The sequence below is a fragment of the Rhipicephalus sanguineus genome, unplaced genomic scaffold (genome assembly GCF_013339695.2).
Source record: "Rhipicephalus sanguineus isolate Rsan-2018 unplaced genomic scaffold, BIME_Rsan_1.4 Seq1824, whole genome shotgun sequence".
NCBI lineage: Eukaryota > Metazoa > Arthropoda > Arachnida > Ixodida > Ixodidae > Rhipicephalus > Rhipicephalus sanguineus.
The window spans coordinates 36,543-54,430 of NW_023614706.1; the positions used below are offsets into that span (position 1 = coordinate 36,543).

At 51.5% G+C, this 17,888-nt stretch overlaps 1 protein-coding gene across 1 annotated transcript in view; it reads left to right on the forward strand.

Moving 5' to 3' along the window:
* The window catches only part of LOC119376664 (murinoglobulin-2), a gene marked incomplete at its 3' end in the record, with an annotated part of 30,616 nt that extends 13,496 nt beyond the window's left edge, over nucleotides 1–17,120 (forward strand). Inside the window, exons 6-10 of the mRNA XM_049411459.1 lie at nucleotides 3,555–3,758; nucleotides 4,579–4,794; nucleotides 6,675–6,944; nucleotides 7,549–7,698; nucleotides 17,039–17,120. Coding sequence (XP_049267416.1) covers nucleotides 3,555–3,758; nucleotides 4,579–4,794; nucleotides 6,675–6,944; nucleotides 7,549–7,698; nucleotides 17,039–17,120 — 922 coding nt within the window. The remainder of the gene's footprint in view (nucleotides 1–3,554; nucleotides 3,759–4,578; nucleotides 4,795–6,674; nucleotides 6,945–7,548; nucleotides 7,699–17,038) is intronic.
* Between the last annotated feature and the right edge of the window lie 768 nt (nucleotides 17,121–17,888).

A 17,888-nucleotide genomic window follows, 5' to 3' on the forward strand; every position in this document is an offset into this window, starting at 1 on the left:
AAGTTTGCAAGCCCAGGTTCTAGCTCTTTTGCACGAGCAGCATTTGGGGATCACCAAAATGAAAGCAGTGGCACGTTCAATGGTGTGGTGGCCCGGCATAGATAATGCTCTAGAACAAGTGGTACGCCGATGTAAAACATGCCAATCTGTACTCCCTTCGACGCAGCCAGCACCCTTGTGTCAGTGGCGAGTAAGCGATGTCCCATGGGAAAGAGTACATTTAGATTTCGCAGCTAAGGAAGGGCATATGTTCTTGATTGCTGTGGATGCATATTCCAAATGGCTTGAAGTGAAAATCATGCATTCAACAACAGCTACAAAAACTGTGGAAGCTGTACGTTCTCTATTTGCGTCGCATGGGCTTCCAACTGAGCTGGTTACCGATAACGGCCCTCAGTTCACTGCTGCTGAATTTGAGGCCTTCTTAAAAGCGAACGGTGTAAAACACACGCTCACGCCTCCGTACCACCCACAGTCAAATGGTGCGGTCGAACGAGCAGTACAAACTACGAAGAAATCACTTCTTAAGCAGCTTCTAGACGATGAAGGGAAAGGAAAAAGCCGATCGCTGCAGCATAGAATCGACAACTTTTTGTTCTCCTACCGCACGACGCCCCATACCTTCACGGGGAAAACACCCGCCGAGCTCTTTCTCCGACGCAAACTGAGGACTCGGCTAACATTGCTTCAACCAAATGTTAGGAGTGAACTGTCAGACAAAGCGGAAAGAGTGAAATTGTCTGCAGATAAGCGACGGGGTGTACCGCGGTCCTTTTCTGTCGGTGATGCTGTTTTGGTGCGCTCAGTGCGAGGTGAAGTTATTAAATGGTTGCCAGGAAAAGTGACACGAGTGAAATCGCCGTGCACGTATTTGGTCCATGTCGGAGGCCGTGTGAGATACGTGCATGCCGATCATTTGCGAAGGTCTTTTCTGGAAACAGACGGGAACTGTGAGCCTAGTGAAATTGATTTGCCGCATGCTGCGGAAGTGCTTGTGCCCAGTTCATCAAAGCCACCGGACACTCAGCTGGCACCGGAACAAGCACAAGGATCACCCGACCCTGACTGTTCCCCACCGATCACCGTTAGAAGCAGCAGCCGAAATCGACGGCCTCCAGACCGCTGGGGTTATAGCCACTCATAAATAGGAGGGAAGGAGTGTTGCATCCAACGCTTTACGGCGTTGCATCGAACGCGCTGTGGCGTTGCGCCCAACGCACGGTGGCGTTGCACCGAACGCGCTGCGGCGTTGCATCGGACCATGCGCGCGTGCAAGTGTGTGCCGCGATGTGATTGGTGGACTTGAGTGTTTGTTCTGTGTATGTGCCTGTTTCGTGATTGGATGTGTGCATTCACGTATACTTTGATAGGGGGGCTTTTGCTATCAGTGTGTCAGACTGTTACCATGGAACCGATGGAATAAAGACGTTCCACGAGTACGTCTCCCGGTGTGGAGTTACAACAGGCTCCTTTTGGACAGAACGCAGCTCGTGCTGAGAGTCGGCGCCGCCTTGACTCGCTGTCGTATATCGTCGCCGAGTGCCCGCTAATAAACGTCTTTACAGCACAATCTTTTCTCTTATTGCAAAAGCTGAGCAAGTAAAGCTGTTTTGTTCAACTTTCCTTGTTAAGACTTGTGCGCGAAGGTGAACATGCTGTCAAATGTTTAAAAACAGATGAGTAATGACGCGATTTTGAAATTGTATACTAAATATAGACACACCTGCCAAGAAAGCAAGAAGCAAAGAGATCGACTCAAATTTCTTGTGATGAATACTACCCATCTATCGCAAAAAGAAAAATTTCGGCAGATCCCACGTACGGTGGGAGTCGATGTAATGCGAAGCATGCTGCGGGAAGGTGACTGTGGCATAATTTTTTACTGAGTGAAACGTTACAAAAGGACGCTAAAGATCTTTATCAATTTTATACGCACACATATATGTTGAAGAGGTCCATATGTGTTATATAAACAGTTTACAGTTGGGTAACGCTGCCAACGGCAACGTGGGTATTACAACACCAGAAGCGGTAAGCTAATATGTAGTGTAGTCCTTTATGATGGAGAACGCACATACGTTTCACGAAACCGTGTGCCTGTGTGGAAGAAGTTCTTGACAGTTCTTGAACAAGGTAATCGTCACCGGGATCAGTGCGAAACAGCAGCTGGTGATGACTTGATATCGGATCCAGTCGTGATCGCAGGGACGAGGGGTCCATGTGTAGTGAAGTATGAGGTATAGTACAGCTGTTGGAATTCGTGGATGCCTCGGTCATTTGGTCGACAAATTGTCTGTCGATAGAGCCGGCGACATGGTGGAACCTGAAGTCACCCTTCCCGTTGGTGAGGTATAGGCCTTCGAGACTGGTAGGCCTGGATAGTGCTACGTAGACCAACATCAGTGGATGGCGCTTGTCGTATTCGTAGACTACCTGTGCGTATGTGGCCTATGTAGCCTAGTCTTAAAACCGGCTGTCAATCAATCTAACATAGTCCTCGGTCAGCACTAGGCCATTGCCCAGCCTCGTAAGAAATGAAGAGAACACTGCGTCGTTCTGGTGGATTAGGTGCACTTCACGGTGCGGTGATGTGAATATCATACGTACCTTTCGGTAATGTATCCCTCCGGCGTCCAGCAATGCTTCAATATAGCTTGCTGAATTATAGGAATACAAATGTGATGTTTATTAGACTGCTATAAAAGCGGAGCCAACACTGGAACCACAGACGTTAATCTGATATGACGCCTGTATCGCAGGAGTACACATCGTAGGAATATCACGTAGTGTTTATTGCTTTCTTGTAAAATTAGATAGCAACCACCACAACCACAATTGACGTTGCACCGATATTACGCCTGCATAGGCTGTTTTTCCAAACAAGTTTTGAGACGTGGCATGGCTCTGTGGTAGAATACCTGATTGCCACGCAGTATGCTTGGGTTCGATTCCCGCTGTGATCGTTATTTTTGTTTTGTTTTTTTCATTCGTCTGGTCAACGCTGCCGATGTCGGTTTTTCTTAACGCTCTCGCATTTAGGTTACCAGTGTATGTTCTCGCCGTTCCTGGGTAGACATAAACTGTCAATCACCTGTGGCGCATACCCGTACGCCGCAGCCCGTGGTAAACGGGTATGTGCCACACGTGTCTGGAGGAAAGGGTTTGACGAAGTACGCGACAGGATTTTCACGTTCTTTATGTCATGACCCGACAGTCATATTCGTCAAATGCTCTTACCCTCCCATACCAATTTTGGTCTACACCAAGTTAAGGAGGCGATCATGAGAGCACCGAGACGTAGGCGGCTAGATAGATAGATAGATGGATAGATTGATAGATACGTAGATAGAAACGTTCAAAGTGCCAAAGGTTCGCAAAGAAATGCTTCGTACTTAATACCTTTCTGGGGTTTTAGGTGCCAGAACAATGATATAATGATGAGGCACCTGCAGTAGGTGACTTCGGATTCATTTTGACCAACTGTGTCTTCTAGCATCCTCACATATATGGATAAGCAAACGCACCTTTACGCATTTCACTTTTCCTCTACACAGCTTCTCGTCAAGAAGCCCGACGGGATTCCTGTGGGCGGAGAGCTCGTGCAGCTTTGCTTGCTTGAGCAGTCCGAGGAGATTAAGTCACGCTGGGGGTATACCGATCGCCGTCTCAGCTGCAAGAACTACACTTCGGAAGTGTCCGGTATCATCAAGTTCACCATCCGGCCGCTCAAGACAAGCGTGGTCACCATCAGCATCGAGGTGAATAGCGAACTGTCACTCTACAGTCGTTCTCAACCTATACTTTAGCAGATAGCTTTCCATAGGCCGCAAGCGTGTGTTTGATGTCAGAAACAATGCTCAGCTCCACATCTGCATCGTGGTAACACATTCATACAATGTGCCCATGCACTGTGACATATACGATGAAGTCCTTTGCTTCAACACCATGAAAACCGAACAGTCATACTTACATATACTGTTTTGATGCGTATAGAAGTTAACAGTGGTAATTTATATTATAGGTAGCCTTGTATGAACAGTGTGCGCGTCGTGACATAACTTGTATTACGCTTTCCAAAGCTGTGGTTGGAAGACACATTGTCATAGCAGAGCTCAGAATTGAAAATGAATCACCGCCCACTGAAGCATAGAGTGAACAGCCGGTTGATGTTCGCAGGGATCGCTTGGTGGGTAGTTCGCACATCATCCTAAAAAGGTCTACCGCGCACACAGATGGGGACAGACGGCAGAAACAAGAAATCAGCGCTGTGTCCTATTTTCTCGTCACTGCATGTCCGTATGTGTGCGCTGTAAACCCTAATAATCCAGTTCAGACACCTCCCAAATCCTGACGGTTATCACTACTTACGAACTTCTGTTTTCGCCGTCTCTCCGTTATGCTTGCGGGCTGTAGTTTCTTTTTTCGCGATTTTCATTGCGTAACCACTTCTTTGGGCTTACGGGCATCGGCGGGCGGCCTACGTGCCCACCGCGCTCTCGGAATTTTTGTGTCGCCTCATTATTCTTCGTAATTCCCATGTAACACCTCTCATCAACGCCCTCGATTCCTTTGTTCCAGGCGGTGGCGATGAACTACGAGACCGTGAAGTACAGCACGTACGGCGTGGAGATCAACCAGCCAAAGAGCACGCTCCGCCTCCAGGCCTGGTACTCGCCTAGCAGCAATTTCATGCAGCTCGAGCCGTCGAAGGGCCCCATTCCGTGCGCGGGAAAACACTCCGTGCGCTTGCGATACACGGGAGAGCCCGAGACGCAGAAGCGGTTGCACTTCCAGGTGGGGCAATAGACTACTTTTCAGAGAGCCAGAAGCGCAAAACCAATTCGCGGTAAGTGCTCGCTCCGTTCTCCGAGAACTCTCTGCCAGGGAAGTAAGGATCTTTGAGAAAAAAAATCCACGCATATCCACAAAGTGAATGATGGTGAGGGAGCGAAGCACTGGGGATGGTTCGGTAGCCGTGAATCTCCCGTCTGTCGTTTTTGCTGTTTTGCCACCGCTTCCCGCACCCTCGCCTCTTGAGTAGCTTGTCGTCGGCGTTCCCGTTGAGCCGCCACATGGTGCGCCTTACATCCGTTTTCATCCATGGCAGAAAGAGAATGTGTGGTCTGGAACGCGCTTAACTACGCATTTGCACCGCAGCGTCCTCTCGTGTATTTTCACTCCAGCGTGCATTGTGCTGTCATATGATTCATTGATGGGTGTTTAATGCCTGTATTTTTATCCTGTTTTCACCTTTTTATTTTGTGGCAGAAAGAGAATGTGTGGTATGGAACTCATCTCTACGAAGCGAAGGATGACGAGTGGCGAAGCTAGGTCCTAAGGTCCATAATGGCTACGTTGTAGTCGCCGACTAGTATCAAGGGTTTGTGCTTGTAGGGATTTTATATTGTTCTGTCACAATTATGATTGTATTAGTGTACCGTTCAACCTTTTTTTGTGTCTCACGTATGTTACCCGAGCATTATTCCATATAATGTAAATTGTGTGACACAAAGTGACATAAAGAGTCGATGACAAAGCTCGGTCCTAAGGTCCATAAAGTGTACGTTGAGGTCGCCGACTAGTATAAAGGATTTGTGCTTGTAGGTGTTTTATTTTGTTTTATCACAATTGCGATTGTTTTTCGGCTGTTGTAAACTTTTTTGATTCACATACACACATGTTTCGACTATAGCAACTGTTTTCTAACCACCATGGCAGCGTACAGTCAGCCTCGACGACAAAGCTAGGTCTAAGGTCATTCGCCCCTAAAAAAAATAAAAAGAATTAAGTAGAGTAGGTCCTCGTCGTCGGCGCCTCTTCGTCGGAAATTATTGTTTTTCTGGGACCTTGAGACAGCGCGCCCAAACGCGAGAACTGCGATATCGGAGACCAGCGTTCTTGCCTTTTTATGTCTCTGTCATTTCATTCTCTCCATTCCCTCTCGTTTCTTTCGTCCTTGATACCTTTCGCTCTCTCTTCCTCTCTTCGCTCTCCGTTTGAAAAGGTCTAGCTGTCAATACGGAGTTTGTTGCTCCGCTGTGTGGACGAGTTTCGCGCTAGAGTGCTCACTCACCCTTCGCTTTGCGAAATGTTAAGTGTTTACATGATCCTGGTACTGGTGCCTTCATATTTTGTAAATTGAGGTTGTGATGAAAGAAGACCACACTGCTGAACGCCAAACGTTTCTCTGTGCTTGGAGTTGCTATATTATGGTTAGCTGCAACACTGGCGTAGCCAAGGTGGGGAGAGGGTTGGGGGGTCAAATCCCCCCGAAATTTTTCAATTTTGAATGTGTATATGTACACGCACTTATACAAAAGCGCACACGACCATACATAAAGTATGGTTGAACCCCCCCCCCTTCCGATAAACATTTCTGGCTACGCAACTGCGCAGCAAATACTATGGCTATTTGTACATATTATCTTACAATTAGTTCGCAGTTCATACTGTAGCTGTCATGGGTAGAATAGGTACGATTAACAAATTCGCTAGGGCGGTGCGTTAGATGACGATGCCGCAGGCCTGAATGTTCTCCACATATACGGGGGAGTCACAGACAGTGCCGAGAGGAGTGACACGTATCCTTTTTCAGCGCTATCACGGTTAATTATATGCAAGTAAAAGCTAATGTTTCATTTTTGAAATCGGAAAAAACTGTTTCTCGTTTGCAGATCATGGCTCGTGGTAAGATACTCAAGGACAAGGTCGTGGATGTTGCCTTCAACCCTGACGCCAGCTTTTTGGTGGAGGAAGACTTGAACGCGATGCTTCCGAGCAATATGGCCGGAAGCCCAATGTCGACGGGCAGCTTCGAGTTTGAACTCGAACCGGACTACAGCTACGTGCCCCGAGTTAAAGTGCTGGCCTTCTATGTCCGCCCCGACGGCGAGGTCATCGCGGACTTTGAACAGTTCGAAGTGGAAAAGTGCCTCGAAAACAACGTTAGTCTATTGCTTTCTAATATAGGTGACGTTCAGGGAATGGTGAAATAACGTACCAAATGCGGCTCTTCACACGAAGCTACAGTTAACAAAAGCAAGTTTCATTTCGAAAGTTAAACAATTTACGCGAGATAATGTTGCCTTTTAATACCAATATGTTGTCAGTTATTCAAGTACAAAGATCAATTGAGGATTCGTAAAAGAACTTGAGAAATTCCAGTACACATTTGTACTTTCCTCATGCGGGCCATTTCGTGTTATCTTTCTTGTTCTGGTAAAGAAGATTCCCCATTGTCAAAAACGTTGGCTGTGAATGGCAACGTCCATCGTTCAGTGTTTTGCCATCGCGTTCATGTTTGTCATTCGTGTGAACAGCAACGTCTTTCGCACCATTTAAAACTTGCCACTCAACCTGTTCACGGACTACGTTTTAACCCTCTGAATTCTTCAATTCCTCTTGATTCGAAAGTAAGCCAGCCTTTCGCGTACGGTAATGGATTTTCTTCAAACGTTAACAGCCGTAAAGCAAATTCATGTGCCAACCTATACGTGTTTTACGCGTGCATGCATTCGTTACGGGTGTGTGGCGTTTTTGTCTCGACAGGTGACAATGAGATTCGGTTCAGAGGTAGTCCAACCAGCGACATCCGCTGCCATCCACTTGTACGGCTCTCCTCACTCCTATTGCGGTGTGGGCATTGTGGACAAGAGCGTTCACCTTTTGAAGCAGGACAATCAGCTGACGAAGGACAAAGTGAGTTGTGACGGTACACTCGAATGTTTTTTTTCTTTCTCGCTTCGCCGCGTTCACGAGGCTCTTGCAGTAAGTGATAGCGAAGCATTACCTTAATTTCGTCGGTCTGTGAGAAAGCCAACAGTGTTTGAGGCTAATAATATTAATTGTTGGGGTTTACCGTCCCAAAACCACGATATGATTATGAGGGACGCCGTAGTAAAACGCTCTGGAAAATTCCGGAGCATTCCACTACCTTCCATTCGACCACCTCAGTTTCATTAATATACACCTAAATGTAAGTACACAGGACTCACGCATTTTTGTCTCCATCGAAAATGATGCCGCCGCGGTCGGACTTACCGCGATCTGGTATTCGATGCTAGTGCAGAAGCATATAGGCACCTTTTATGAATAAGCGCTACCATTGAGGCTGGCGCATCATAGCCTTTTCTTGATATTTATCGACTGAACCCAACACAACTACACTCTTAGTCAAGTCATGCGTGCACCGCTATGTATATGCAGGAAACTAGCCTTTTTGGCCTTGTATCCTGGTTATAGCCTGCACTTTACGCAATACACCATTAACACTATGGCTAAACTTGTAGAAATAAGTCACTATTAGTAATTTTACCTCTTCTCTCATTATTTATAACAGCAATTGTGCTTCTACGTGGACCATCATTATTAAGGTCTTTAACATTCACGCGTAGTGAAGTTTCTGACACAAAAAAAATAAAGAAGCAAAGCGCATATTGAAACAAGCGCCGTAACATTCTTCTGCGGGTGGAAATTCTGCCTTTGCAGAATACACACTATAGGGGTTACTTTGTAACGAACAGATCCGCGCGTGCGAAACTTCCCCGTCTTTGGATCACACAGCGCACTACAGGAGTGTAGTTACTCGCTACTAGTGCTACGCAGCAGCCCTAACAGGCAGAGCTGTGACCCCCTATCCCGCGGTTCGCGTAAGTTGCGACCGCGGCGGGTTTCAGGCCAGTGGTAACAGAGACGAGTTCTTTGCCTGACACAGTTTATTGTGCCAAAAGCGCCACCAACGCAACAAAATACAAGGTAAGAACGAAGTGGCGGAGAAGTTCCGCACGACAACGTCAAAACAACAACAAAATAGGAAGCACACGAGATTGAGAGCGATAAGGTTCGACTCACCTCTCGTGGCTTCGCAGTCCGGCCCTGAGGCAGTAAGTTACCTCACAATAGACTGGGCGTTGCGCAGGGGGTGATGGCGTTTGGGTGGCTCCCGACTCGATCAATGTATGGGGCAGCGCTAGAACGAAGACAAGGACTTCCTCCTTGTCTTCGTTCTAGAGTTGCCACAGCGCATGTCCTGTCTTTTCTCGTCCTTGTCTTCGTTCTAGCGCTGCCCCATACATTACACTATGAACCCTAACCAACTCGCCCACCTTTCCGTTATTCTTCAACAGCCCTGCCAAGGAAGCGGCGTGCGTCCCTTGGGGTCTGGAGAGGAGTCTCTCCAGAAAAGGGAAAGGAGGGAAGACGGGGCATCTCGACTTCGGCCAGGGAGCAGGGCGCGAAGAGCTGCGGGAGCGGCACGTGCCCTCTCCCACGCAACCCCCCTCGCCACTGCGCGTACAAACGTAGCGCGAAGCCGAGGTGCCGCCGCGTTGAAGACAATGGGTTGCCTGTGCAACCCCACATCCCCCCCTCCTTAATTGAACCCTTTAGCCAAAAAAAAAAGAAGACCGACATCACCTGGGGCTTAAGAGGAGGGGCCAAATTAAATTAACACGTCAAAGTCGAAGTCCACGAGCGCGCAGTCGGTCTCGTCCACGACCGGCGTCGCTGGTCCGTCGGTCGACGCCGTGTCAGGTGTGGCGTTGGCCGGTGTTGACCGCTGCTCGATGGTCGGCGGCTGTGACGGTGGATCCGCTGGGGCTGGCGTCGTCGCTCCCGAAGCCAGCGACGCCACCCACCTGGCGAATTGCGGCTCCGATTGAAGGCGGCGGATGATGTCGTCCGTCGCAGTGGCTGCGCTTCCCAATTTGCCGTCCTTTTGTGCCGCCGCCCACCCTTTATGTGAGAGCGAACGCCCGTGGGCCTCATGCAACAGCAGTCCGCCGCACTCACAAAAGGTGGACCCAGGTGTCGGCGGGAGGCAGGCTCCCCTTGCTTGTCGGTCGATGTCGGCGATCTTCCGCCCCTGGAACGGCGCGAACAGCCGGTTCTCGGGCTTCGAGCGTTGCGCCCGCTGCTGTTTCTTCCGCGGTGCCACCGAGAAGTAGGAGGTGGGCGGCTCCGTGCCGGCCTGAAACGTCCAGGAGGCGACCGAGCGCGTTTTGTGATTCGCGCCCGGTGCTGGCGATGGACCCTGGACGACAGGCTCGATGATCCGGGGGCGTCCGGACGGCCTGGTGCTGCCTACGCACCTCCCTGGTTGCTGGTGTTGGGCGATTTGTGGGCAGCGGGAATCGGATAGGCATGGCGTGGCCGCTTGTAGCGTGCGCCTGGGCTCCGGCGCGAGCCAGGACAGCGCCTCTTCGTGATGTCGGCTTGTACCGCACCCTGCGCGGACATGGTGTTATGAGCTGTTGTATGTTGCCGTGCCGACACGCGAAGCGATTACGAACGAAGTGGATGCGTCGTGCTCTGTCCAGCGGCCTCCTCCGCTCGCCTCTCGTGGTCTCTGCTGCTCCTCCCGTTCTTTCTTTCTCTCTCTTTCGCTCCTTTTCTTCTAAGGCGCTTGGAGTCGAAAGTTCCCCGACGCTTGCGGCTGGCCGGCTGCAACCCCCGTTCTGCGCAGCGGGATACCGCGCTCGTACCGCGGGTGCACTCCGCAGTTCTGTCGCCGGGTCTGCAACTCTTCGCCGGGCTGTGCAGTGGTTCCGCGAATTCTTCTCCACCGAGACCATTCGGGACCGGAAGCTGTTTTGCTGTTTTTCTTTCGCCTTGACTCTGGCTGCTGCTGTGGGCTTTTGGTGTCGCCGCTCTCTGCTTGCGTTGACGGCTTGATGAAGTGCCGGGCTATGGGGCATCTGCTGGCGCAAACGGTCGTTTTGGCTTGGCTGTTGTTGAAATGCTGCCGATGGGTGATCTGCGACTCGAACAACAAGTTAGCCCCTCTCTTACTCTCCGAAAAAGCAAGCGCGTGCTCGCTCTCGAAGGTTGCGTGCTAGATATCAGAGGAGCGTCCCATCCGATATCACGCACAATGAAGCCCCTACGAACCGGACAGAGTTAGTTCTGCCGAGATCGCAAGTTGTAACGTCGCACTGAGCTCGTATGTCGAGCCGTGCCTTCGGATGTCACTGCCTGCGGGCGCGGGGAAGCGTTTCCCTCGGGCCACTCGTTCCCTCTGTCAAAGTAGGGTTTGACATCGCAGACATGCACCGGTCCGCCGATCGGTCTTAGCGTTAAGTCCGTCAGCTTGTACACGAGAGAAGAGACAGTCTCTCCTACCCGGTACGGTCCTATCCACTTCGGTGCCAGAGAAGCTGAGAATTTCTTACTGGCATCGCTTAGGACATGATTGCGCTTTAACACCAGGTTGCCCACTTTGTACTGAACGTCCCGATGAGAGCGGTCATACTGCGCTTTCTGCTCCCCACGAGCAGTGCTCAGGTTCCGTCGTGCTTTGCCTAAAGCCTCCGTCACCTTCGCGCGCAGCCCAGCTGCATAATCAGCGCGTGCCGACGAAGCAGCCAGTTCCGTGCTGCGTTCCTGTAGAGTATGTTCTACGGGATTCAGCAGCTCTCTCCCAAAATTGAGAGTGGCGGGGGTTAAGCCAGTCGAGCGGTTCACGGTCGTCCTCAGAGCAAATTCGATTTCAGGGACGCAATTGTCCCAATCCTTGTGCGTCCCCGCAAAAGCAACAAGCATGTGCTTGATGTTGCGGTTTACACGTTCGGTTGGATTTGCCTGGGCGTGGTACGTGGTTGTTCTCTTGTGCTTAATGCCCAGGGCTGCACAAGAGTCCACGAAAATTTTGGCGGTGAAATAGGACGCATTGTCCGTAATTAACTGCTTTGGATAGCCGAATCTCGTGAACACTTCGGTGAGCTTTTCCATGATAATGCGTGCCGTCAGCCTTCGTAGGGGGAACAGTTCCACCCATTAGTGAAGTGATCTGTGACGACGAGAAGGAATTGGTTTCCTCTCGGTGTTCTTGGGTAAGGTCCCATGACGTCACAAGCCACTATTTGCCAGGGTGTTTGGCTTTGGGTCGGCTGCATGAGCCCGGGTGGGCGTCCACCACGCGGCTTCACGCGTTGGCACACATTGCATGAGCGGGCGTAGCGTGTTACATCCCGTTTCATGCCTGGCCAGGTAGCGAAGCGGCACAACTTAAGGTAAGTCTTAGGGCCACTTGCATGCCCAGCGATGCACGTATCGTGAAAGTAGCCTAACAGTGCTCCTCTCAACGTGCGTGGGATCGCCGCTTTGAAGGACTCATGTGTATCCTTCTCCGCAGGAATGTATCTCGGCAAAGTGTCGTCAGAGTCTAGCAGGTAGGAATCCAACACGCTCACAGCATTATCAGCTGTTTCAGAGCGCCGCGCATTAACAGCAATACCAGCTGCGTCAACATGCGCCGCCGGGCTCCCGGAGCCCCTCTAACACCTTTTTGCAAAATGGATCCTCCCGCTGAGCCTCTAATAGCTCCTTCCTGCTGAACACGTTCCCCACTGAACTGACGCAGTCCAAGTGGTTAACGCTCTCCTCATTTGAAGGTGGGTTGTCCGCCCTTCCGTGAGGACTCGCCGTCGAGCAGTGTAGCAGTTACTCTGCTCTTAGGCTGAGTTTCAAATGTGTCAGGATGGGTATTAATGTTACCCCTCGTGACAACATCGAGCGTCGCAACAGTTACGTCGCTCTCTGGCACGACTTCGGGCGAGGTGAGTTGAGTAGTAATGTTACTCTTCTCACAATCAACGGGCGCGCGCGAAAGTGCGTCCGCCACAACGTTGCTCTTTCCTTTCCTGTAGCGAACGGTAAAGTCGTATCGCTGCAGGAAAAGTGCCCATCGTGCAAGCCTGTCGCTCGGCTCCCCTAGGCGTCTAAGCCAAGTTAGTGCCATGTGATCAGTCTCGATAACAAATTGAACTCCGTCAATATAGTAATCGAACTTTTTGAGGGCAAAAATGATTGCCAAACATTCCTTTTCCGTCACTGAATACTTTTTCTCTGCGGGAGTCAAGGAGCGGCTAGCAAAAGCTACCGGCCGCAAGCCACCTTCGTGCTGTTGGAGCAAAACCGCTCCTAGGCCGAGGTCGCTGGCGTCCGTTTGGATCACAAAATGTTTGCTGAGGTCCGCTAGCCTTAATTCAGTGGTTTCCGCGAGCGCTTTAACGAGGTTGCGCAGTGCCCCCTCTTGCTCGGGACCCCATCTCCACCGCTCACCTTTCCTCAACAGAAGTGTCAAGGGGGCTTGCAGTGCAGCGCAATCTGGAATAAACTGACGATAAAAGTTCACCAGCCCCAGAAAGCGTCTCAGTCCACCTATGTCTGTCGGTGATGGATAGTTCGATAATGCCTGAACCTTGTCATCACACGGCAGAAGGCGACCGTTATCCAACGTGAAACCCAGTAGCGTTACTCGGGTTTCGGCAATCTGAGTCTTGGCCGGGTTTAGCGTTATTCCCGCCGACCTCAGACGCTCCAGCACGTCCCTGAGATGGCGTAAGTGCTCATCAAAGGTTCGTGAGTATACCACGACATCGTCCAGGTAAGCAAGAGCCTAGTGCCACCTTGCATCACCTAAGACGCGGTCCATCAGGCGCTGGTAAGTCGCAGGCGCACCGACAAGACCGAATGGCATACGGGTAAACTGTAAAAGGCCCCTGTGACAAGTGAAGGCAGTCTTCTCTCGGTCACGGGGATCTACCTCCACCTGAAAGTATCCTCTGCTATCATCGAGCGTAGTGAAGTACTTCGCTCCGCCAACATTGGACACGATCGAGGGAATGCTAGGAAGAGGATATGCATCCTTGCGTGTTACCTCGTTCAGGCGACGGTAGTCAACACAAAGGCGGGTCGTCCCATCCTTTTTCGGTACCAGCACCACGAGAAAACCCCACGGGCTCTCTGACCTTTCGACAACGCCTGTATCGAGCAGTTCGTCCAGAGCGCTGTCTAATGCTTTCCTCTTAGCCAAACTCACCGGCCGAGGATTGCATTTCCAAGGAGAAGCATCGCCTGTCTCAATTTTGTGCCTAACTAGCGCAGTGCAGCCAGGCTGTTCTGTGAATATGGCGTCATATTCATTCAGAAGCGATGAGAGGCGAGCTTTCTCTTCCACCGTCAAACTGCTTGAGCTATTGAGCAGCGGGTGGTCCCTTTCGCCCGCTCTGCAGTGCACAGTGCCTCCGCAGTGGGGGTTGGGGGACGCGCGCGAGGGGAGCCGTTCCCTCCGACGCGTTCTTTCTCCGCGGGTCGGTTTGTCGACCCGGCAGAAACATGTACGAGTGACTTTTTCGGGCAATTGTTGGGACGGTCTGCGCGCGAAGCATCATCGAACGTAATTGTCTCTGACGCTTTTTGAAAGGAAACGAAAGGTTTCAGGGTGCCACATGCTCGCTCCCTATATCCTCCGTTGCAGACGTCAATAACAATGCCCGTCTTGGCGAGGAAGTCTCTACCAAGAATGATAGGAACCGACAGGCCGGGGAGGTAAGCTAGGCGTTGCCGCCTGACCCGTTTCTCCCACCGCACCACTAGCCGAGCGGCAGCGCTTGCTTGCGCCGAGCCGCTGGCGAGCCGGAAAGTCACATTACTCGATCTAAGCCGGATAGCGTTCCGACAGAGATGATCGTACACTTCGTCGCCAAAGAGTGAAGCGCTTGCTCCCGTGTCTAACAGCGCGAAAAACCTGCACCGGGCGACTGTTAGCTCAATAAGTGGCACTGGCGTGTCGTTGGGTGGTCCAGTACGACAAGCCAGCGGGGCTAGGAGTTGATGTGTCTCACTCAGCACCGCTTTGTTTGCCGCCGGCCATGCAGTGTTGCTCACCGGCGGCCCCGCTCGTTTCCCGAAAGCGCGTGCTCTCGGCTTGCGGGTTGCCAACAATCTCGGGCGAAATGGCCCGGCTGGTTGCAGCGATAGCAGAGGGTGGTCGGCCGCGCTCGGGCTTGGCGTGCTGTGCCTCGCGCCGTTTGGCCACCGTTCCTCTCTATCGGATGCTCCCTTCCGGGCGCGCTCCGCTGTAGCGTCCTCGGGTCGGTATGTCGACTCCGATTCTGCGTACCTCGGCCACCGGCAGCGTGTGCTGCTCGCATGGCGTACGTGTACGGGTCAAGAGCCCAGTCAGATATGTCCCAACCGCTACTCGAGTGCCCGTCACTGAAGGCAACTGCACCAGTTCCCTGTGGACAGATGCGAACATTGTCTCCGTTCCACGCGCATCGCGGCTCAAGTGCCTGCGACGCTGGGGGTGGTGGTCGGTACGCACGTGAGGCGAGTATGTCCGCCTGTATGCGTTTTGCCTCCGAGGCGAGCTCGTCCAAATCCCTGAACTTGCCGCCTCTCAAATATGCTGCAAAAGTGGGGTGCGCTTGTCGCGTGACTCGCTCCACCTTCTCGCAATTTAGAGCCGAGGGGTCAGCAATACGATAGAGCTCGTCCATCGCCCTCACCTACTTTAGCAACGATTCGTCCGGATGCTGAGCACGCCGCTCTAACTCGCGCAGCATGCGACGCTGGTAATCAGCGGGTAGGAATTCGTCGCGAAACCTCGCTCGGAATTCGGACAGCGTGCTTGACCGGTGGCCGGTAAGTCGGAACCACCGGGCAGCCTGCTCAGTCAGTGATACTGGAACGACGCGTTCTAGCATCTCGCCATCGGACAACCCCGTTGCCTGCTGGTAAGTCAGCATACGGTCGAGGTAATCATTGGCGCTGACAGTGTCATGATACCCGCTGTAGGTGGGTAAGTCCACCTTGACGCTTGGTCGCGCAGCTGTGCTGGGCCTCACCAGAGTGTTCTGCACGACACCCGTCAAAGCCTCAATCAGGCGCAAGGCATCCCTTAACACGTGCGGAGACTCGCTCTGGCCAGTAAGGTCTGGCACAGGAGCTGGATGCGTTGAGCCGCTATGCCGCTGTGGCTCCCTGCTCTCCGCACGCTCGGACAAAGGGCTCGGCGTAATGTGCCTCGCGCCTTCGAGCGGACAATATAACGGAGGGAGGGCCTCATGTGTAGCGCCACCCTCATCGAAGCAAATCAGATCCCCTTGGCTAATGTTCGCTGCAGGGTCCGACTGTGCGGTAGCAGTTACCGCCGCTTCGAATTGTTGCCTGTTGGCAGCCACCCTTGACAGCGTGAACAGCGGCTGTAAGTCAGCCTCGTCTGCTGCCATGGTTGTTTGTGTAGTGGCAGTCACTCACACAAACTACTCGTACTGTTTAAGCACTGGCCCCACGTTGGGCGCCAAATATAGGGGTTACTTTGTAACGAACAGATCCGCGCGTGCGAAACTGCCCCGTCTTTCGATCACACAGCGCACTAGAGGAGTGTAGTTACTCGCTACTAGTGCTACGCAGCAGCCCTAACAGTCAGAGCTGTGACCCCCTATCCTGCGGTTCGCGTAAGTTGCGACCGCGGCGGGTTTCAGGCCAGTGGTAACAGAGACGAGTTCTTTGCCTGACAAAGTTTATTGTGCCAAAAGCGCCACCAACGCAACAAAATACAAGGTAAGAACGAAGCGGCGGAGATGTTCCGCACGACAACGTCAAAACAACAACAAAATGGGAAGCACACGAGATTGAGAGCGATAAGGTTCGACTCACCTCTCGTGGCTTCGCAGTCCGGCCCTGAGGCAGTAAGTTACCTCAAAATAGACCGGGCGTTGCGCAGGGGGTGATAGCGGTGACGACCACAGCTTGATCGAGTCGAAAGACAAGGCGGTCCCCAAGGAAGCGGCGTGCGTCCCTTGGGGTCTGGAGAGGAGTCTCTCCAGAAAAGGGAAAGGAGGGAAGACGGGGCATCTCGACTTCGGCCAGGGAGCAGGGCGCGAAGGGCTGCGGGAGCGGCACGTGCCCTCTCCCACGCAACCCCCCTCGCCACTGCGCGTACAAACGTAGCGCGAAGCCGAGGTGCCGCCGCGTTGAAGACAATGGGTTACGTGTGCAACCCCACATCACACACCCAACTGAGGCTCCTTATACGGAGTACTTCTACTATTTATTACTACATATCTCGACATCATTCACATCAAATTCCATGCGATCTGATGTATTGTTGTATAGCATCATTCTCTTTGTGGTCCGTATAAGATAGTAGTGTAATACGTACTTGGCCTAACGTGTTCTGCTATTGTCTCAAAATGTCGGACTGGACGTGGTGATGCGTACTACTACAGTGACCTTTTTGTACATTGCGTAGGTATACAACATCCTGCAGAGTCTGGACATCACCCGATACACGCGGTCGAGGCGGGTGTCCTACTTCTATTGCCGAAGGCAACGTAAGTGTTTATGACTGAGTTTTTTTGTGCATTCAACAATACTAAAGCATAATAATGCTAAATCGCGTTCCCCCTTCTCTATTTATTTTTGGTTGTCGCAACTTAAGCCTCGCTACTTCATCAAAGCGTATGCAGTCATGTGTGCGTTTTGCCTCTTAGGCCTAAGTCTCTAAGATCGCGAGATTTTCGCTGAGATACGTTGCTCTAAAAAGAGTTACAGTGCTTTAGAACGAAAGTACGAGAAAAAACAAATTTTATTGTTTTATGGACATATGGGCGGTGCAACCGATTGCCGTAAAAACACCTGGAGCATTTCGTCGTGCGTGTACTGAGCTGGCGCACCAATTACAACTTGTCTATGCGCATCGAGGTCGGCACGTTGTTTTAGCGCGAAATATTTAATCTAATTATGAATTCATGAAAAATGACACAACCCGCAGTGACGCATTTTTATTGCGATAGCAATTTCTCCTATGTCAAGAGGCAATGCTAACCGTGACCTTGACTACCTGAGCAGTCCGGGTACCATAACGTTTTGCTATGGTCCTGCCTGTCATATGAACGAGGCATATTTTACTCTCAGGAGCTGCGCCATGCGCTCTGCATATCATGTCGCCGCACTGCCCCAGTTGAAGACGGTATTATGTATCAAGCCTTACGAAACATCGATGAGGCCTTCCACCAGTACATCTTGGACGAATATAACAAAGTGTGGCGAACGTCTGTGATCCCTGTTGAATGGAAATCATGTATCGTGAAACCAATTTT